Raw genomic sequence first — 22,737 nt, 5'->3', positions numbered from 1 at the left:
ATGGTTGTACAGTTCACTGGGCAACCAGGAGAAGAGCCATAATCTCAGATGACAATCACTAAGCAGTTCTTGTGGACAGGGCTCTATTGGAATTCTGTCTGGCTAAGATAGGATTTATGGAGCATTCCAATCACTAGAAGCAGAAGATGAAAGGTTTCCTAGACTTACCTATGGAGCATTCTCAGATCTTGGCCATTTCTTGTAGGAATTCAGTTGCTTTGGAAAAAAACATCAAAAATCCATCCTAACACATTCCAGACTGTCATAAAATAGTTGTGTAAAACAGTGCCTAAACCAGGAAGATTGGCCCATGATTGGAAATGTACCTCAAATGCCGGGAGGAAGGCAGTTGGGACAGAGAAGGGACGACCATGACTAAGATAGTTGGAAAGGATCACTTTGGGTAAGAACTGCGTGCTAAAACAGGTGAAGGAACAAACATGATAATCTCTCAGTACCTGTATTGCAAATCATAATGCTTGGGCGTGGGGAGAGAGTGGGGGAGGGGAGAGGGAGAGTGGGGGGGAGGGAGGGAGAGAGGTGTTGCAACACTATGACTGAAACCTGACCATGATCAGCTTTGTAACTCTCTATCTCAAGGTGATTCAAAGTAAATAAATAAAAATTATAAAAAGGGGAAAAAACTCCAGAGCCTAAAGAAGGTAACCAATTCAGCCCAATAAAACCAAATACCTTTTTTTTTTAAAAAAAAAATACAGTCTTTCAAGAAGAATCATTTAGGGATTTAGGGACTAGACTGATAACAAGTGGGTAGGACACTTGCCTTGCATTTGGCCAACCTAGGTCTTATCCCTGGTACCCCATATCATTAGGTCTTCAGTGCCCTGAGCACAGAGCCAGGAGTAAGCCCTGAGTGCAACCAGGTGTGTTCAAAAACCAACAAAAGAGGCATTCAGGAGAACAGACAAAAAGTAAAACAACAACAAGCCAGAATGCTAAAGTCATATGTAAAATAAAATTTGGGGGACTACCTGGATGGACTCACCCGAAGGAAAAAAGGAAACTTCCTGCCATAGAAGCCAACCCGAAAGAACTCAGGCTCTAGGCGTTGCTGCTCCATGATGTTGTCATAGTAACTGGCTTCCATTTTCTGTGAACGAGAGAGGTAGTCAATTTTAGGTTGGCTTGACTTCTATTGGCATACAAGGAAGGCTCGAAGACAACAATGTCTTTTGGAAAAAGAACATGGAAACTTAATTAGGACAAGATATGAGCCCCCTAAAAAAAATGAGCCTCAAGCCATGGTGAGTCTCTCCCAAAGGAACTACATGACTGAGAGGAAGACTTCATTGACATCGTTGGTGGGTGTCTAGCAGTGAGACTGTCTGTGTTCTTTGCAGATTGGTGGACATAGTCCCACAGGGGCTCAGGCTTCCTACATGTTCAGTAACAGGGTCTTGTCTTTTTTGTAGGGATGTCTGGTTTTGAGTGATCCTCACTATACCTACTAACAGCTCTCTCGGCACTGTTTTATATCAATCCAATGGAAATATTCTTGTTCATGTATCATATGAGTAGAGATGCTAACAGAATGAGGACAGTAACTTACTAGCACCATATGTTCTAGTAATTTAAAACTTTCAAAGTTGGACACCCATGATGTCAGGCATTACCAACTTTTTTTAAGCTTTTAAATCATGGCTAACTCGACTTCACGTTCAGAAAAAACTTAAGGTTGTGACTGTGGCTCAATAGCAAAGTGGGTGGCTTGCATGCCTCAGACTTTGGTTTGATTCTCAGCACCACCGGAAAAAAAAATCAGAAAAACGAAGTAAAGTAACTTGACTGTCCAGTTAGTTTTAATGCTTTCCAGTCAAATTAGTCTGTCAGTGCCTTCAAAGACTAAGAAGTTGGTGCCAGAGAATCACATATACTAAATCACATGTCAAACTCCACATCTATGTCAGAGAACAAAATAAAGGTAGCCACACTGACAAGGATACAGGAAGAGAATAAAGTGAGAATGTTGCCCTCTCTTTGCCAGCATATTCAAACACCTGTTATGATTCAGAACGGACCACCAGCTGATGTAGTCAACTGGTAGACACTTGCCTTGCATATAGGAGGCCTTGGGCTCTCTCTCTGGCATGGCAAGACAAATAAAACAACGAATAAGGCAAAGTCCACCCTCTCCCCCAATAAAAAAGATTCTATCAGAATCTTCAAGCAACCAGAAAAAAATGGTTGGATCCTTTCAAAATCCATGGAGTATTTTGCTTATTTTTAAATATTTTGCTTCTAAAAGGAAAGTAAGACAAAACATTTGATAGTACTATGAGGGAAAAACAGTAAAAGTTTATAGTTTTTCAGAGGAATCTTTCTTAAAGAAAACCATTTCAGGAAAACTCCTTCATGAAGCAGATCTGCCACCTCCTTGAAACTCTCATCCTCTAATGCATATATGCTGCTTTGCCCTTCCCGAGCACCGGATGCTTTAAGGTATAGATTATATAATCATTAATCAGCTTTGTTTGTGTCTTGGTTCTCCAGTCAGACTATACGCATCTTGAGAGCAGGAATATTGACTTCTTCTTCTGTTCTTTTTGAACCATTAGACTAATAATGCCAGGAAAGTATTGGCATTTTCTCTCAGAACTGAGGTAGGGAAATATGGAGAAAGCTCACCCGAATCCAGCTGAGGCTCTGATAATCATAGAGGCTCTCATACTGACATGCCAGCTCCCTGCACAGTGGGATTCCAAACTCCCAGCTCTGTATCAGAAATAGAAATAAAATATCAGTATCTCAAGCATCCTCAGAATTGTTAAGTCCCCATCAAACACATTACAGAGCACAACAAAAGGCCTCTTGCAGTTAACATGCCACAAAGAACATATGTTCAAACCCAACTGTGTAACATAACACACATTATTGTGTTTTTCAGCTCAAGGTAGGATTTTCAACCAAATGACTATAAAGATCTAAGAGATCTTCCATCTTATAAGGCCCACTAAAGAGAGGTATGAGCTTGCAGTGACAGGACGCATGGGAGATCTCAGGATGGGGGCGTTACTGGCGCTGCTCTCTGCCCAGATGTGATCCTGAATGGCTACACACGAGTGGCCCTTCCATTCCTAAATGCCCATGATCCTGGAAACCAACTAACTACTTTTGGGGCCCAGCGGCTTCTTGCAGAAATGGCTCTAGACTGTGAACTAAGCAATGGCCCTATGCCGCCCCGAGAGGGGAAAGGTTTTTCACGGTGTGGCGACCGCCATCTTATAAGACCCATTAAACAGAGGTATGAGCTTGCAATGATGCAATTTCTGGCAGAAATTTCTCTGGACTTAATTACTAAAATACCAGAAATCCAAAGAAGACCTCATATGCTCTTCTTTCTCAGCAATGGAAAACAAATTATCAAATGATGCCTTTTCGGCAGGTCTGATTGTTGGGGGAAAATTTCAAATATTAATAGTGAGTTTTATGTTGAAATATTGAATGTAATTAAAGTAAAGAGAAAGTAAAGTGAAAATCATCAGCCACAGAGGCAGGGGGTGGGGGTGGAGGTGGGATGGGAAGTATACTGGGGTTCTTGGTGGTGGAACATGTGCCCTGGTGAAGGGATGGGTTTTGATCATTGTATGACCAAGACTTAAGCCTGAAAGCTTTGTAACTTTTCACATGGTGATTCAATAAAAAATTAAAAAATATATCTAAGAGATCTTTTTCTGATTACCATCTCAAGGACAGGCCTCCCCTATCCATTTTCGGTTCATTTCATGTTTAAAATGTACTGACTTTTTGTTGTATTGGTCTCAATTAGATGATAAAGTGCAGGAGGGAAGAAATTATTTAATTTATCCTTAGATTCTAGAACAGGCAAGGAAAGGTACTCCATAAGGATTTAGTGAGTTAATAAAGGAAACAATATCTTTAAAATTAAGATACTTTAGGTGCACAAGTATGAAAACCAAGAAGAAAATTCCCCAAGGATTTGGTTATAGATATAACAATCTCTTATAGATGTAATAGTTTCCTTTAAAGAAAGAATTAAGTATTTTCCTTTTAAATTTATTTTTAAATTATCATAGTTTAGGTTATGGTAGTATTGTTTATGGTACTGATGTACAAAGCCACTGCACACCACCACCAACAAGGTGCCCAAGACTGTTGTCCCATATCACCTTTAGTCTGCTTCTGCATTCTTCCATTGCTCCCCCCACTATTTGGTAGTTTTATAATCCAAGGCCAAGAGTTCATTACAGTTTGATATTTTCAACCCCCTCCTTTCTCTTTCTCACCCCTGGGGATGAACAAGATCACTATTTGTCCATCTCCTTCTCACTTACTTTAGCAATAGCCTCCAGTTCCATCCATATTGCAGCAAACTTCTGAGTTCCATCTATTCTTACAACTGAATAGTATTCTATTGTGTATGTGTCACAACTTCTTTATCCATTCATCTGTCATTGAAAATTTGGGTTGTTTTCATATCCTGGATATTGTACTAAATGTCTCAGCAAACACAGGTGTCCACATACCTTTTCAAATTATTGTTTCATGTTTGGAGGTATAATTCCAATAAATGATGCTGCTGAGTCAAATGAAAAATCTATTCTTACTTTTTCTGGAGAGAAGTCTTCATACTGTTTTCCATAGAGGTTGAACCAGACAATATTCCCACCAGCAGTAACTGAGGGTTACTTTTTCATCAAATCCTTGCCAAAGCTGATTATTATTATTATTTTTTTTGCTTTTTGGGTCACACCTGGCGATGCACAGGGGTCACTCCTGGCTTTGCACTCAGGAACTACTCTTGGCAGTGCTCAGGGAACCATATGGGATGCTGGGAATCGAACCCGGGTTGGCCGCGTGCAAGGCAAACGCCCTACCCCCTGTGCTATCACTCCAGCCCTATTTAATTTTTTTTGATATATGTTATTCTCACTAATGTGAGGTGTATTGCAATGTTATTTTAATTTGCAATTTCCCTGATAGTAAGTGATGGTGGCAACTTTTTTATATACCTATGGACCAATCTTAAAGTAGACTTTAGATGATCCTTTCCTTCCTAGTTTGGTCCCAGGGTATAGAGTGCTTCTCCTGTAGCTCCTCCCACCTAAACAGCTGTGTGAAATGGGCTGTAGTAAATTCTGGGGAAATAGTACCCATCTCCTCCCCCTTTTAACACAGTGCTTTATTCCTTGGCTAGACAGGGAATTGCCCCTTGGCTGGAAGCACTGGTATATTTGATCAGCTCTTATCCCCCTCTATATACTAATTAACATCTCTATTATAGGAAAATTCAAGCATATAAAATATAGAAAATAAACTTCTAGTTACTTAACATCTAGCTACAAAGACCAACTCATGTCCTCTCATCTCATTCCAACCCCTTATATTCACTTATATTGCTTCTATCTATAGTTTTTAACTCAACAGCTTATGTTTTAATTCACAAATATTTCATTATAAATGTTTAATATTGTCTGGTTTATTTTAAAATTACTATTAAAAAGTGTCAAGAAGGAAAAAATTATTTCATTTATAAATGTTTTTCAAAAAGAGCATGCTAATTTCTGTCCCTTGAAACAGTGCCATGTGGAGGAAAACTGTAGGACTGGTAAAAACGGATTATAATATGAATTTTAATAGACTCAGACTGCCTGACCCAATTCAGTGCCTGTGCTTCAGTGAGCTAGAAAATGTCTTGCACTTCACCTTTTCAGCCTTTAAGGGGGAACATATTAGTCTTTTCTTCAGATCCAAGCACTTTTGGGGAAAGTTTCAGAGAAGGGCCAATAGTCTTCTAGCAGGCATGGGGGCCAGGGGGCTGGCCAAGAAGCTGAACTGCACACTATCTGGTCAGCCTGCCAAGGTTACTCCACGGGGAGCTGCTCATTTAGGTGATGAGGATCCCATGTTTAACTAGAGACAGTATTTGCTGACAGTACCTCCCAGTAGACCAAACCTTTTCTCTACCCTCTTAAATTAGCTTTAAAATAAGCCAGGACCAAGTGCCTTTTGTTTTTTGTTTTCATTCTTTTGGCCACTCTTGGAGGTGCTCAGGGGACCATATTGGAACCAGCAGTAGAACCCGAATTTCCTGAACGCAAAGCATGTATTTATCTCTTTCAGCTATCTTCCTGACCCCAGGATAACATCTTTCCTTTCCTCTCCTCTCTCCTCTCTCCTCTCTCCTTTCCTTTCTTTTTCTTGTTTTTGGGTCACATCCAACAATGCTCAGGGGTTACTCCTGGCTCTGTACTCAGGAATTACCCCTGGGGACCCTATGTGATGCTAGGGATCGAACCCAGGTTGGCTTTGTGCAAGGAAACGCCCAACCTACTCTGGCTCCTGAGGATCACATCTTTTTTTTTTTTTAATTTTATTGAATCACGGTGAGATTGTTACAAATTTTCATGTTTGGGTTACAATAATACAATGATCAAATACCCATCCCTCCACCAGTGCACATTCTCCACCACCAATATCCCCAGTATACCCCCACTTCCCCCCTCCCCCTGCCTTCATGGCAGACAATATTCCCCATATTCTCTCTCTACTTTTGGGCATTATGGCTTGCAACACAGACACTGAGAGGTCATCAGTTTGGTCCATTATCTACTTTCGGCACACATCTTCCATCTCAACTGATTCCTCCAGTCATCATTTTCTTAATGATCTGTTCTCTATTCCACCTGCCTTCTCCCCTCCGCTCATGAAGCAGGTTTCCAGCTATGGGGCAATCCTCCTGGCCCTTGTATTTACTGTCCTTGAGTGTCAGCCTCATGTTATGTTATTCTATACTCCACAAATGAGTGCAGTCCTTCTATGTCTGTCCCTCTCTTTCTGACTCGTTTCACTTAGCATGATATTCTCCATGTCTATCCATTTATAAACAAATTTCATGACTTCATCTCTCTTAACAGCTGCATAGTATTCCATTGTATAGATGTTCCAAAGTTTCTTTAACCAGTTATCTGTTCTAGGGCATTTGGGTTGTTTCCAGATTTTGGCTATTGTGAACAGTGCTGCAATAAACATATAGGTACAGATGTCATTTCTACTGTGCTTTTTGCATCCTTGGGACATATTCCCAGAAGTGGTATTGCGGGGTCATATAGAAGCTCAATTTCTAGTTTTTGAAGGACTGTACATATTGTTTTACAGAAAGGCTGGACCACTCGGCATTCCCACCAACAGTGAAAGAGCATCCCTTTTCCCCCACATCCATGCCAGCACTGGTTGCTTTTGTGCTTTTGAATGTGTGCCAGTCTCTGGTGGATCATATCTGTTAAGACACTCTGTCACCTTTGAAGGACTGCTGAGATGCTGATGGATCCTGCGTTTTGAGAACTGCCTCTGAATGCAGGTAGGAAATTTACTACAAATACAGTGCATTCCCATCTATATCTTTTCCATCAATTTCCTTCCATCATGCAAAGATAACTCAATTGCCCCCCCCCAAAAAAAACACCAACCAACCAACCAAACAAACAAACAAAAAACCTTAACAGTGCAGTGTCTTAAACCCAATCATTTCTACCAGCTGTGGCAGATGTGTACTTTTACATACTCTTGCTGTTCCTGGATGGGAATAGCACGAAAGTCACACTGAGGGTGAAATGTATTAGACTTTTATTTTATTTTATTTTTTTTTGGCAATGTTAAAGGGTTACTCAGGGGTTACACCTGAGGTGTACAGTAATTACTCCTGGTCGGGTTGCGGCACCATAGGGGGTGCAGGGGATTGAATACGGGTCAGCTATACGCAAGGCAAAAATCCTAATGTTGTACTATCACTTTGGCCCCTCAACATATTTTTAAAGTATTTCACCCTTTATACTGGCAGTTTTTATACACTGAAATAGAAAATTAAATTTTATTATAGTCTGGGTTTGATGGTTACATTTATTGTCAAAGCATAAAGTATTAATCTACAAAGTTCCTGTATCCCACAATAGCTCTCCACAACTGGCTATTTTTACATGAACTATTTTGAAGTAGCCTAAACTGGGAAGTGGGTATAAGAGAATTTTTTCCTAAGATTTACACTAATATTACAGAATTATTGAGAATCTGGGTGAGAGAAGGATCGTACTGTTACGCTACTGGCATGAGCAGGTATTGGAGCTACTTTTTTCTCTTGGAAGAATATTCTTAGGATAAAGGAAAAGGTATGGCATTGTGCACCTTTGGTTCATATCAGGAAATCTTCAGAAGCACCTGACTAGGCCAGTGTAGAAGTTAACTTTTCAAACACGTGTCTTTTGAAAATACCTTTCATAAAATGGGAGGCGGAATTTTTTGGTAATCAGTAGTAGGTAGTTGTCTATCATCTTTACGAATGGAAGATTTGGTTTAAGTAATTGTGTAGTTTATGCTTTTAGATAACCAATGCTACAGAACTTAAATAGCTAAAGAAATCTTAATTTCCAAGTTGACAAGGAACTCCCAAACTTAGTTTTTGTTTTTCCTCCTAATTTTTGGATTGTGCAGTTGGGGAAGTTCATTAAGATCTGCTGGATTCAAAGTGCATTAAGGCCTGGGGGTTGGTTTTATCTACTGCGCTATAGCTAATATCTGGGAATATTTTAAAATTCTGACATTGCTTAGATATGATAGTAGTTATCTTCTGAATTTTTTCAGATTGTTTAATATATAAGTAATGAATTCATGGTCACTGTCACTGTCATCCCATTGCTCATCGATTTGCTCAAGTGGACACTAGTAATGTCTCCATTGTAAGACTTGTTACTATTTCTGACATTCTTTTTTTTTTTTTTTTTTTTGCTTTTTGGGTCACACCTGGCGATGCACAGGGGTTACTCCTGGCTCTGCACTCAGGAATTACCCATGGCGGTGCTCAGGGGACCATATGGGATGCTGGGGTTTGAACCCGGGTTGGCCGCGTGCAAGGCAAACGCCCTACCCGCTGTGCTATCACTCCAGCCCCCTATTTCTGGCATTCTTAGCATATGCCTTGGGTAGCTTGCCAGGCTCTGCCGTGCGGGCAAGATAATCTCAGTATCTTGTTGGGCTCTCTGAGAGGGGCGGAGGAATCGAACCCGGGTCAGCCATGTGCAAGGCAAACGCCTTACCCACTGTGCTACTAATTAATTCATTAATTCTATTAATTCATTAATTTTCCAACCCAATTAATGAATTAATAGAATTAATAATTTCAGATTATTTATTAGTACCATTTTAATTTTTATTAAGAATTGTAGAGGATGAAGAAGCTTCTGCACCTCAAATGAAACAATCATTATAAAAAGACACTCCATAGACTGGGAGAAAATATTTTCCCACCACTCATCTTTAAGGATTAATATCCAAGACTTATAAGGCACTGGTAGAACCTTATAAAAAATGGAATGAAGAGATGGACAAAAATTTCTGTAAAGATGATTTACAATGGCTAAAAGGCACAGTAAAAAATGCTCTTCAACACTTATCATCAGAGAAATGCAAGTTTAAACAACAATAAAATATCACTTCATCAAATAATGGGGGGAAGACTGGGGTTGCAGAGATAGTACAGCACTTGTTTCGCAAATGGTGCAGATCCAGGACTAAGCTGTGAATACAACAAGGTGTGTCCCCCAAATGAAGCAATTTAAATAGAAATTTCAGGGGCGGGGAGAGGTGGTGTGTGTAGATGAACAGAAATGTCCTGAAAGAAAATATACAGATGGCCAAAAGGCATATGAAAAAAAATGCCCTGCATCACTTATCATCAGGGAAATGCAAATCAAAACAATGAGATATGATTTCACATTAGTGAGACTGGCACATATCACAAACAACAAAAATAGCCAGTAACCAGTGTTGGTATGGATTCAGGGGAAAAGAGGACCTTCGTTCACTGCTGGTGGGAATGATGACTGATCCAGGTTCTGGGTAAAACAATATGGGCTCCAAAAACTAGGAACTGAGCTTCCATGTGACCCAGCAATTCCACTTCTTGGCATCTACCACCAGATGGTAGAGACACAGCAGTGAGTCCTGGAAGACACCACAGAGCCGGAGATCTCTCCGGGCCCCATACTGAGCCAATTTCACCAGGACACCCAAGATGGAACTGGTTCACTCTCCCCGCCTACTCCAGATGGAATTCCAGTGACCAATAGCTGCCCCAAGCAAGGTCCAAGTATGGGTTCCAGGACTAAATTGCCATGCTGCGTTGTAGCAGAGGCACAGGGCTGTCCCTTCCTGGCTCCCCACCAGCTCGTAGGCCTGGCTGTCATCCACAATGTGCCTCCGGGCACCATCTTAGTGCACCAACAGCCCTGGTCCAGACACGCCCAGTTGAATCCCAAAATAGATTAGTGCCTTACAGAGATGTCTGGAACCCAACCATCTACAATCTAGGATTTCAAAAGTGTGCAGCTGCAGCACCCATGATATTCAAAATGAGCAATGGACAATAACTGATCTAGCATCTGCCCCTGGCAGGCTGGCTTGAATGGTGGGGGGAAAATTTTAGCAAAATAAAATGCCCAAAAGTAGAGAGAGAGAGTATTGGGGAAATTGCCTGTCATGGAGGCAGGGTAGGTCTGGGATCAGGGTGGGGTAATATACTGGGGACACTGGTGATGGAAAGTATGCACTGGTAGAGGGATGGGTGTTCAATCATTGTACAGCTGAATACTGAACATGAAAGCTTTGTAACTATCTCATGGTGATTCAATAAAAAAAAAACAAAGTAATGTGGAGTTCATGACCAATTCAATCAGCTTAATCAACAGTGGAATAAATAGCAGTATTCCTACATTAAAAAAATAAAAGAAAAAACCTTGCATTCTTATGTACATTGTGGTACTATTAACAATAGCCACAGTCTAGAAACAACCCAAGTGTCCTAGAACAGATAACTGGATAAAGAAACTACAGTACATATACTCAATGGAATACTACTTGCTATAAGAAAAGATAAAATAATGTCGCTCAGGAGAGGAGATGTGTGTTGAAAGTAGACTATAGATTGAACATGATGGCCACTCAATACCCCTATTGCGGACCACAACACCCAAAAGGAGAGAGAGAGAATAAAAGGGAATGCCCTGCCACAGAGGTGGGGGGGGAGAGGTGATGGTGGGAGGGATACTGGGATCACTGGTGGTAGAGAATGGACACTGGTAGAGGAAGGGGTGCCCGAACATTATATGAGGGAAACACAAGTATGAAAATGTGTAAATCTGTTACTGTACACTCATGGTGACTCACTAATTAATAAAAAAAGATAAAATAATGCAATTTGCTACTATATAGATGGATCTGGAGAGTATGATGTTGAGTGAAGTCAGTCAGAAGGAGACAGAAGCATAATGATCTCTTTCATATGTGGGATATAAAGGAAAAAGGCAAGGAAATAACAAATGCCAAAGGCAACAGAAACTGAGAAATGCTCTTTAGCAGAAAGCCTATCATGAGAGTGGGGGAGAGGGGAAGCTGTGAGATTGGGAACAGGAGGGGAGCACAGTGGGAATGACACTGGACAATGGTGGAGTGAAGCGCATACTCTGGTGGAAGGGGTGGTGCTAGAATTTTTTTTTTTTTTTTTTTTTTTTTTGCTTTTTGGGTCACACCTGGCAATGCACAGGGGTTACCTCCTGGCTTTGCACTCAGGAATTACTACTGGTGGTGCTCATGGGACCATACGGGATGCTGGGAATCGAACCCGGGTCGGCCACGTGCAAGGCAAACTCCCTACCTGCTGTACTAGTGCTCCAGTCCCCAAGCGCTAGAATGTTTTTTGTTTTTTTTTTTGCTTTTTGGGTCACACCCAGCGATGCTCGGGGGTTACTCCTGGCTTTGCACTCAGGAATTATTCCTGGCGGTGCTTGGGGGACCATATGGGATGCCGGGGATTGAACCCGGGTTGGCCGAGTGCAAGGCAAACGCCTTACCCGCTGTGCTATTGCTCCGGCCCCGCTAGAATGTTTTTTGTGCATAAAATCCTACCACTGAGAGTACTCAATCACAGTGCCTTAAAAAAAAAAAAGGCCTTTCAAGGTATCAGTATCTTATGTGTACTTATAAGTTAATGTTTATAAAACTCAAAAATTTTGCTCAGCATAGTGTGTTAACAAGAATTAACAATTAGTTATATGCCTGCCAAGTGGGTAAGCTAGGGGGTGGCAGGGATTCTGAAGACACTGGTGGTGGGATTAGTGTTGCAACATTATATGTATGAAACAGTTCTATTATGAAAAACTTTGTAAATCATGGTGCCTTAATTATGAATCAATAAATATATATTAAACACAATAATTAGATGTTAATTGGATAAAATTTAAATTTTGTGTTGTGATGCATATTGTGCAGAAGAACATGAAATTGTTAAAATAGTAACATTTATTAGAGGGAAAAAATGAATAACTGGTTAGTCCTACCCACTGGTTCTAGCATATACTGAAGAACAGAAACAGAGAAGTTGGACCTTCTATATGAGTCTGAGAGGATAAATCTACTAAATACCACTTTGAGGATGAGCTCATGGGAGGACCCCCCAAACTATATGTACTGAGTATAGAACCTTTCGCCCAGCAATTCACAGCATAGGTAGTGAATTGTTGGAAGAAGAGGAAGATCCCTGAGAAGGCAGCCTACGGAAGCTCCCAGTCCTTCCTTTTCTGCTCATTATTACCTTGTACATCATTCTCTAAGCTTTAAATCCTGCTTTTCTAAACCAGTGGTGCCTAACCTTTTTGAAGCCAGCACCAGTCTGCAGATGGTTGAAAGCCACTGTTCTAAATATTACTGCAGTGTGTGACTAACATTCACGTTCCCATGTCTCACGGTAGACACAGTCAGACTGGAATTGCTCTCTACTCTGTGTGGATGGAGAGAACTGAGAGCTAGCACACCAAAAACCACTCCTACATGCTTAGCCGTTTTCTCTCAGCTGAGAGGACTTGCTGTGTATGTGTAAGTAGTAGTGCCAACTGGGATGGGTGAACATGAAGACAGACCTGAAAATCTGTGAGTGTGGGACCAAAAGGATAGTCCTGGTCAAGCAAGGAGAGAAGGCTTTCAGCTGGCACTACAGAGCCACTACATGTGTTTGGCTAAGAGCTGAGCAGGGCTTGTTTACCAAAATGGTCTGGGAAAGGTTCTTACTTACCAGGTGCAGTCTCTTAAAGGGCAAATATTTTTGACAAATACAGAAGTTGCCTATATTATGTAAAACTAATAGAGTCTCATCAGTTGAAGACCTCTGGAACCCAGCCATAGCTATGCTCAAGGCCACTCTCCACACATTCGGACAAGCCTCACGCATGAAGGAACTGACAGAGGAACCCAGGTGTGCGAGACCCGGGGCCGAGATCTCCAAGGTTGCTCAGATCAGGACAGGGCCTCTTCCACCCAGATTCCCCATTTTCCAGTAACTAGGCAGTCACATCCAGAAACTGCCCCTGGTGCTGTGTAATCCCATTAATGACCAATATCCAGAGACTATAAAACCAAGCTCCCAGAAGACATCTGATAGCCTAGTTCTCTCTCTTGGAGAACCTGGCAAGCTACCTAGAGTTTACTGCCCACACGGGAGAGTCTGACAAGCTCCCTGTGGCATTTTCATATCCCAAATACAGTAACAGATATATATGTACCTCTCGGAGAGCCCGGCAAGCTACTGAGAGAATCCCGCCTGCACAGGCAGAGCCTGGCAAGCTACCCATGGTGTATTCAATATGCCAAAAACAGTAATGATAGGTCTCATTCCTCTCACCCTGAAAGAGCCTCCAAGCGTTGGGAAAAAATGAGTAAGGAGAGGCTGCTAAAATCTCAGGGCTGAAAGGAATAGAGATGTTACTAGTGCCCACTCGAGTAAATCAATGAATAACTGGATGACAGTGATAAAGAAGTTGCCTATGTTATGTAAAACTAATAGATGCTTCTTATTTGTGGGCAAAAGTCATTAACCTCTTCAGTACAGATTTATTTGGAAAAATGTGCAGATGATTTAGAATGTAGAAAAAACACATTGAATTTTTTAGTTCTTGGAGTGATGTGTTAAAGCAGTATATAAGTATTTGATGCGACTCATACTAGCATTTTAGAGTACTAAAATGAACAAGAAGGTACATGTTAAATAGTTTCTCAACTCAAAGGTAGACACATCACCTTGAACCCTGACAAAACAAGAACATGACAAGTCTCAGTCATCAAATGTACTCAAGGCTAACATTTCAACATTTTTACATAACAGAAAATGTCATTAGGCATTGGAGCAGTAGTGCAGCAGTCAGGGTGTTTGCCTCGAAAGCTGTTGGCTTGGATTTAATCCTTGGCACCACATATGGTCCCTGAGCCCCACCAGAAGTGATATTTGAACACAGAGCCATGAGTACACCACTGGCTGTGCACTCCTTTCTTCCCCCAAACAAGAAAGAAAAAGTAAAAATATCTAGGACCAAGGATGTGATTCCAGTGGTAGCACATATGCTATTCATAAGACCCTGTGTTTGACCATGTGTTTGATCCCAGGGCACCACAAACTGCCCAAGAATCCTCAGATGCAGTCCTGGTGGGCCCTGAACACTTTACAGGGCTTTCTTTTCATTGATGTGGCCCCACAATGCTTAAAAATATACTCAAGGACAAATTTTCACTTAAGTCAGGGGCTTAGCCACTGTACTTTTCTGAATGATCTTATTTTGCTTTTTTAAAACATGGTCAAATGGACAAGAACTGAGTCCTACAAGTAGGTAAAAGAATGATAATCATTCAGTACCTGTACTGAAAACCATAATACCCAGGAGGTGGGGAGAGGAAGGGAGGGGGAGGTAGGGAGGTGAGAAGGAAAGGGAGAGAAAAAGAAAGGAGGGGAGGGATAGAGAGAGGGGGGGGGAAGGAAGAGGCAGGCTCAGGGTGGGGTGGGGTATTGGTGGGTGGGAAACTGGGGACATTGGTGGTAGGAAATGTACACTGGTGAAGGGATGGGTGTTGGAGTTGGAACCCGTATGACTGAAACCAAATCATGACTCAATTCAACTAAAAAAAAAAAAATACCCCAAACCAAACATGCAGATCTGGGCAATGAAAGGATAGCTTCAATAAATTATATACTCCCAGACTTTCCAGAGTGTGGGTCAGACCTACAAGAAACTCTCCCAGAGATGGGGCAGGACAGCGAGAAAGTTTCAAGAAAACCTGACTTATTGGTGAGAATGCTTACCCATCCCACAGAATCAAGTTTGATGGAGAATAACTCCAATGAAAAAACCCCAGAGTGTACTTTGAGGGAAAGAAATCTAAAATAACATTAATAAGAGATGGTACAAATCCCCTTTGGCCATGACAGAAATTCATTCATTCTTACAATTCTAATTTTATATGACAGATTAAAAAAGTTCCCTCATGGGGCTGGAGCAATAGCACAACGGGTAGGGCATTTGCCTTGCACGCGGCAGACCTGGGTTCAATTCCCAGCATCCCATATGGTCCCCTGAGCACTGCCAGGAGTAATTCCTGAGTGCAGAGCCAGGAGTAATGCCTGTGCATCACCGGGTGTGACCCAAAAAGAAAAAAAAAGTTCCTTCGATTCTTTAAGTAAAACTAGTAACTGTAAGCATGGCCAAAGGTTCCTGCTATAGGAGCATTAGCCTTTATAGATATTTAAAGACAGTGTGTAAGACTGTCTCTTATACTTCCCTTCTGGAATTCTTTGAGGCTGCAGAATTAACTTGCTGTTCCACTCCATCACTGAGTAAATCTGATACAGATGTGGACATCACCTACTCTCTGACTTTCATACCACCCATTGCAGCAGGGGCACTGCAAGATGCCATGCATTATAGCAGATGCTGAGGGGCCCAAAGGCTTGCCAGATGACACGTACCTTGCCTTTGTTAAAGTAGTGGATGATCTTGCGACACAGGCTCTCTTTTCGTTGCCACTCTGTCTGGGATGGGTAATGGAGGAATTCCCGTAGTGGCCGTTCCTCCCACTGTAGCAGCTCGCAGTAAAGGAGAAGAGTGAAAGCAGCCTCTGTGGAGACAGGCAATATGAAGGTCCAGATACTTCTCTTGAGGGGTTCTAGAACAATCTGGTGTCAAGGGAATGGGCTAAGTAAACAGCATACCAGGGACACAGAGTACTAAAAGTGAGAGAGAGGGGCTCAGTCTGCTAATAACCTTTAACCACAGTCAGCATGAAGGAGACAAAATCTTGATAGACATCCTCCCATCACAGACTGGTTAGCTGTTCTAGCTCCAGATAAAGTGTAGCTATGAGAATGCACATGCACCTTTGGAAGATACTGACATATCAGAGAAAACTTTTAAGCTGTTTTATGCTCACTTGACTAGGGACTTCCTTTCCACAGTTCTTAGAACTGGCTTATTGGGGTGAACACTGACTAAGGCTCCTTTGGAATCTCCTTAAGACAGTTTTAATGCCTACAGTTGTATTTTGTGAGGTCAACCTGGCCCCAGCACTGGCTCTTTCCTCTCATCTATGAAAGGATTAGAAAAGGAGTGTGGATAATGGTAACTGCATGATGGGCTTGGAGTCAGCAGTTCTATTCATGGCAGAATCCAAAGTTGATGTTGGACCCAGGACAGAGGTTCAGTGACACTTTATTCTTTACATGTGCAACAGGATTATATGAAACAATAGCAATGGAATATTGTGGTTTTCTATATTCCAAGGAATGAGTCATATGAAATTACAGCCAGGTTCCTGATTATAGAGTCTTCTCTTTTCTATTCTGTTTACTCTGTGGGCATCTCTTATTAGCAGGTTAATTAGTTTCAGCTTCTATCTGGTCTTCACAGTTCTACTTAAGATTGCTCTCTATGACTATGAAAAATCATATTTGTAATATTTTATCTTAAACTCCCAATTTAATCTTATCATTTTTATTTAGTTTAGTTTAGGGACCACAACCCATGGTGTTCAGGGTTTACTCCTGCCTCTGCACTCAGGGATGAGTCCTGGTGGTACTGAGGGGGCCATACAGGGTTTTGGAGGTTGAACCCAAGTCAGACACATGCAAGGTAAGTGCCCTACCCACCAGTCTCTCTTTGTAGATGTTCTGCCCTCCTCCCAGTTCTAACCAGGCACAACTATCTGTAGTCACTCTCTAGGCTTCCCTTATCTTTGCTTTGCTCTGGCCACTTACCCGATGGCCCAGGAATGAATTATTGGATTTGGATAGTACTTCCTCTCTGGAGATAAGCCCCTTAGGCTCTCAAGGCCTTTCAGTGGAGCTTTAAAAAACTCCAAACTTTAAAAAATGTGTAAAATATTTTTCTTTCCTGCCTATTCCTTTACATGCCACTCCTAATACATGAGAAACAATTATGTATCCCCTCTCAATCTAAATCCCTGACTCAGCCTCTTATTTGTGGCTTGCAGGAGCTTAGTACATGCTTTCCTGATACATGGAATCTAGCTGAGCCTCTCACTCTTTTCCCAAGGGGTCATAAATGAACAGGACATAAAGATATAATCTTCGGATGTAATTTTAGATGCCAAGCCAAGCTGTGGGTGAGGAAAGATGGCATCTACATCAAACACTAACACTTCCCAAAGTGGAAGATTCTGCTTCCCTGGGGATTACTGGCCTGATCTACAAGGCAGAAGTAGCCTCGGGTGCAATTGGGTGATTAGAGAAAGTAAATTTCAGGGCACTGAGTGATTTTTGTTTTTTTCTGAAAGGGGACAGTAAGAAAAGTAACTCTGCAAACTTCTGAAAGGACTTTGTTTCCACAGAGGCATTCAACTTTCTTAATATATGTAGACAGGAAAACGTCATAAGTAGATGTTCTTCCTGCTTTTCTCCATTATGTATTAAAAGGTAACATTCTCCAACCACCAGTCAGTGAACTGGCATGGATTCTGATGTTTTAAAAGATCTGGCAGACACATTCTAGAGCCTTGCTCTGCTAGCCTGTTATACATGTCCAGTCTATTCTCATGAGGCGTGGCTCTCCCCAACTTACCCGTGTAGTTTTCGGCTTGCAAATGCATGTCGCAAAGCTTGTGGATGTAGCGGATATACATCTCTTCTTTGTTAATCTCAGATTTGTAGAAGTTCTGTAAGATAGAAGAAATACACATAAAAATAAGTTACTGGGTGGTAATGGAAGGAGGGAAATTGGGGACACTGATGGTAGGAAATGTACACCAATGAAGGGAGGGATAGGTGTTGGAAGATTGTATGACTGAAACCCAATCATGGACAACTTTGTAACTGTTTATCTCAAGGTGATTTAATACAAATTTTTTTTTAATGTCAAAGAATGGTCATTTTATTTTATCTTATTTTATTTTTTTCATTACTTTATTTATTTTTAAATTAGTGAATCACTGTGAGGGTACAGGTACAGATTCACACATTTTTGTGCTTGTGTTTCCCTCATACAATGTTCAAGAACCCATTCCTCCACCAGTGCCTGTTCTCTACCACCAATGAACCCAGTATCCTATCCACCCCCCAATCTCATCCCCCCTACCCCACCCCACCTCTGTGGCAGGGCATTCCCTTTTGTTCTCCTCTCCTTTTGGATGTTGTGGTTTGCAAAAGGGGCATTGAGTGGCCATTGTGTTCAATATATAGTCTACTTTCAGCACGCATCTCCCTTCCCGAACAGGTTCTCCAACCACATTTTACAGGTGTTCCCTTTTCTATCTGAGCTGCCTTTCCCCCCAGCATGTGAGACCGGCTTCCAAGCCATGGAGCCAACCTCCTGGTACTTATCTATACTAAAGAATGGTCATTTTAATAGGAAATTATTTTTTCTTCTCTCCTCCCCAGGAAATTATTTTTTTTTAAAAAGAGAAAATTTTCCATCTGTAGTGATCATAGCTGAGCTCTGGGCAGGTGAAGCCCTGTGTGTTCTGGTAAGAGGCGGAAAGTGGGATGTGGAGGTACACAGTACCAGAGAAAGAACCGACTGAAAGGCACATATACTTGGGATGTAAGTACTGGCAGATATGTAGGAGATGAATAATGAGAAAGAGAAGGAGTCCTAGGGTAGAGAGGAAGTCAGAGAATACTGGGTCTTAGGATGTATCAGGGTTGGTAGACCTTGACAAGAGGCCAGGCTAGAGTTCTGTCCAAAGAGAAGCTCATTTTACTCCTTCCCCACACAGTAAAGTAACTGATGAAGTACAGGAATCTGATACAGGTAAGAAAGCAGACCAAACTCTTAGGCTTACAGTAATTTCTAGTAGAAAGACCAAGTCAATCACAGTGAGGATCTGTAACCTTTCCATTAGGCAAATTAGGAGGAAGAGCCTATTTCCTCTTACCATCAGGTTAACGGTGCAGCCAATCTTCTTATTTTCTGTTTCCTCTCCTTTCATACAGTCTCTGGAAAGAAAAGCATAGATGAGTGTCCCTGGCAGGAAGCATTGCTACTAGGACAACACATCAAACTGTAGTGTCCAAGTAGGCCTACATATGACCATAGTTCAAATTAGGATGCTTGTCAACAAGAACTGCTTTCTCAGGATGACTGTACTCTCAGTTTCTTCTGAGATTTGGACCTATCTGCTTAACTGAACCCTGTGTCCTGAGGACAGAAATTAGAGACCAGATGCTATATCAGGGAGTTAAATGGTACCATACCAGTGTACTCAGCTTAAGGAGTTTATCAGTGAAGTAGAAGGCAGAATCCTCAAGTTCCCAAAAGTGGAGGTACAGAGTGCCCCTTAAAGGGATGTCTTAGTAGGACTGGCTTGTACAGAAATCAAGATGCTCTTCTCCAGAGAACAGCTTCAGCATATTACTGGTCTGATCACCACGTTCACCAAGACACTGGTTCATCTTTTTCCATTTTCTCCTCCCATGTACAAGTCTTTGAAAACTCCTCGAACTAGAAGCACTAGGTTTTGAGTTACTTTCTAGTTTAGGAGGAGCTTCATCTAGGGCTGAACTAGCTGACCCGTGCGAAGAAGGATTAGTAATAGAAGGGGTCAGAGCTAGTCTACGAGTCACAGGAAGATGGGGACTTCGAGAATGAATCATTCCCAAAATAGAGAAAGAGAGTGGTCAAAAAACCAAGCTTCTCAGAGTAGGAAGAGAGGTATAAGGAGTTAAGGCAAATGAAGACTAGTCTGGTACATCTAGTAAGAAGTTTCCTATTTACACACATCCAGCCATGTTACCATCTGCCAGCTAGATTTCTTTCCATGGCACCCCACACTTTGGTGAAGTCAGAATTCTTTGTACCATATTCTTTGTACAGCTATTTACTAGCAGCTTTGGGGAAAGGTTACATAAGGGAGTTTAGGGACCACTAGGGTATGATAGAGTATATCTTGATTTTGTTCCACTGACATATACAGTTTTGATGATTATCACATCTGAGAAGAATCAGGCACCCTATACCAAAACCAGTGATCTGTCATTTGAGAAACAGTTAGTTCCCACCTTCCCAGATATATCTCAGTACATAGAAGCATGGTTTCTTTGAAAGAGATACTAAAAATCCACACCACTCTTACGGTATTCTGTTAAGCCAAGTGTCCTTCATCCATAGGGATGGGAGAAAATTTATTGTCAGAGTTGATAGCTATGTGGGGGTCCTGAACAGGTTCTTCTTTCTGGGGTTTCCTCATAAGCTTATAAGGTGTTTGGTTTCTTGTAGACAGGGAGGGGATCTTCTGTAACATGCCACTTTACAATCTGTCTCTTCATACTAGTATATAAAGCTTCTGTGACTTTTCAAGAGGAATAAATCTAAGAACCAGCTTGTTTCAAGAAGCCCACATGGCAGGAGGAACTTGTCTATCTGGTAAAGTGGCCCAATGAAGGGAAATGAATTCTCATCTAGTTATTTTGATTGTTCTAGAAATCATCTGAAATATTTATTAGTTACTGCTTTCTGTTTGCCCAAAACCAGAACGTACTAGCCAAACCAATAAAATAGGCACCGGCTACCACACTGTGAGATGCCAGGGATACTCCCACACGTCTTGGTGCTCCACGGCTGCTCCCTTCCTGCACTGCTAAGAGCAGACTTCTCTTCTCTTCAACAGAGAAGACAATTTTCAAGTCTCTGGGTTGGGCATAGCCATGACTCTCCTTTTCATTCTTTCTCTGGAGTATGGGCAAGAAGATTCTCCTTGAAGAGGCACATGGAGCATCTGGCTGTGGCTGTGAATAGGGGCTGAATGTGGCCAGTACTCAAGCAGCTCTCTGTTAACTGGAGAGGTTTAGGAAAGGAAGTCTCCTTAACTTTCAATTGCTTCTCCCTAGTGGGGGCTCCACTTAGAACTTCAAGGGTTTAGAAGCCTTCCCTTCTCCCATATCTGTCCTAGGGCACTAAGGAAACGTTTTTAGGGCTCTGCTCCCTATATGAGAAAATACCATAAAAGATGAGCATCTTTATATCTGATAGAATATTTGGGATTTACCCAAAAGTTGAAGACATTAACATAAAAGATGAATAAAAGTACATCTTTTCTTCACACAAAAGTGGGTTTGGTTCAGTGGTAGAGTACTTGCCTTGCATATGGGAGGCCAACAGACTGCTACTCTGCATCTCCCTACAAGTGCAGCCCTTGGCATACTCCAACCAAGTCTGTGTAACACCCAGCCCAACAACAGCAAAGGAAAGGAAAAAGGGAAAGAGCTTATATGAGAATAGCTGCTTAAGGTTAAAAAAAATTATATCTTGTTTAAACAATGATCATGTGTTGTACTCCAGAATAAACTGGACCAATAGTGTGAAACTCAATATTATTTATTTATTTTGCTTTTTTAGGTCACACCTGGCAATGCACGGGGGGGGGGGTTACTCCTGGCTCATGCACTCAGAAATTAACTCCTGGCGGTGCTCAGGGGACCATATGGGATGCTGAGAATCGAACCTGGGTTGGCCGCGTGCAAGGCAGACGCCCTACCCACTGTGCTATCGCTCCAGCCCCTGAAACTCAATTTTAGATTGATACAAACCTTACAAACTTAGAGGAATACTATCTAAATTTAAGTTTTCCCCTGCCATCCTTGAAGGCTTATTTCTATATAAGCCCCTCAGATTTCCACAGGACATAAACACTGAAATGCCAGTAACAACATTTTAAAAAATACTAAAATCAGAAATGTCAGAAGCATGAACTTAAAAAACTGACAGTATAAGGGGGCCAAAGTGATAGTACAGTAGGCAGGGCATTTGCCCCGTGCACATGGTCAACCCAGTTCAGTCCCCAGAATCCTATGTACAGTCCCCCTGAGAACTTCCAAGAGTAATTTATGAGTGAAAAGCCAGGAATAACCCTGAGCATTGCCAGGTGTGATTTAAAAAGCCAGAAAAAAAGGGGAAAATGCTTAATTTTTAAATTGTTCCCTACTTTTTAGTTTCCTTTCTTTCCATTCCCCATTTCTTTGTTGTTTTCATTATTGTTGTTGTGATGTCAGAGGATGCACTTGCTAAGGTGTCTGGGGGGTCTCACAGTCATAGCACTCACATCCATGCATTTTGTACATTTGGTTGTAGTATTCACAAAGTTAACTGTGGTACTCACTGTGGGTCATATACTTTAGTTTAAGTGCCCACAAATACTTGGTTGTAGTATGTTAGAAATTTCATACTTTCTGTTGTGGTGCTAAGGAAACCAAAGGGCAGTGATGCCAGCATCACACTTGGCATATGGGGCAGCATAGAGAATCAGACTTTTAGCCCCATACTTATAAGGCAGGCTATCTACCACTGGGATATCCCTGGGCCCCATTTTCTTAGTAAGTTCTTACTGAACTGCGTTGGGGCAACAAAAAGTCTCATGATGGAGACGTTACCGGTGCCTGCTTGA

General features: G+C 41.6%; 1 protein-coding gene across 5 annotated transcripts in view; it reads right to left on the bottom strand.

The window, feature by feature from the left end:
- Positions 1 to 22,737, bottom strand: part of DOCK3 (dedicator of cytokinesis 3) — a 440,374-nt gene that overhangs the window by 29,582 nt on the left and 388,055 nt on the right. For all 5 annotated transcript variants that reach the window (XM_055135368.1, XM_055135371.1, XM_055135372.1 and 2 more), the window contains exons 36-40: positions 19,234 to 19,294; positions 17,922 to 18,015; positions 15,815 to 15,963; positions 2,647 to 2,733; positions 1,007 to 1,111 (exon numbers count right to left, since the gene is read on the bottom strand). In XM_055135368.1, coding sequence (XP_054991343.1) covers positions 1,007 to 1,111; positions 2,647 to 2,733; positions 15,815 to 15,963; positions 17,922 to 18,015; positions 19,234 to 19,294 — 496 coding nt within the window. The remainder of the gene's footprint in view (positions 1 to 1,006; positions 1,112 to 2,646; positions 2,734 to 15,814; positions 15,964 to 17,921; positions 18,016 to 19,233; positions 19,295 to 22,737) is intronic.

Source organism: Sorex araneus, chromosome 4 (assembly GCF_027595985.1).
Source record: "Sorex araneus isolate mSorAra2 chromosome 4, mSorAra2.pri, whole genome shotgun sequence".
NCBI classification, from domain to species: domain Eukaryota; kingdom Metazoa; phylum Chordata; class Mammalia; order Eulipotyphla; family Soricidae; genus Sorex; species Sorex araneus.
Note: the sequence above shows the minus strand (reverse complement) of the source record. Positions and strands in the feature narration are given on the sequence as shown.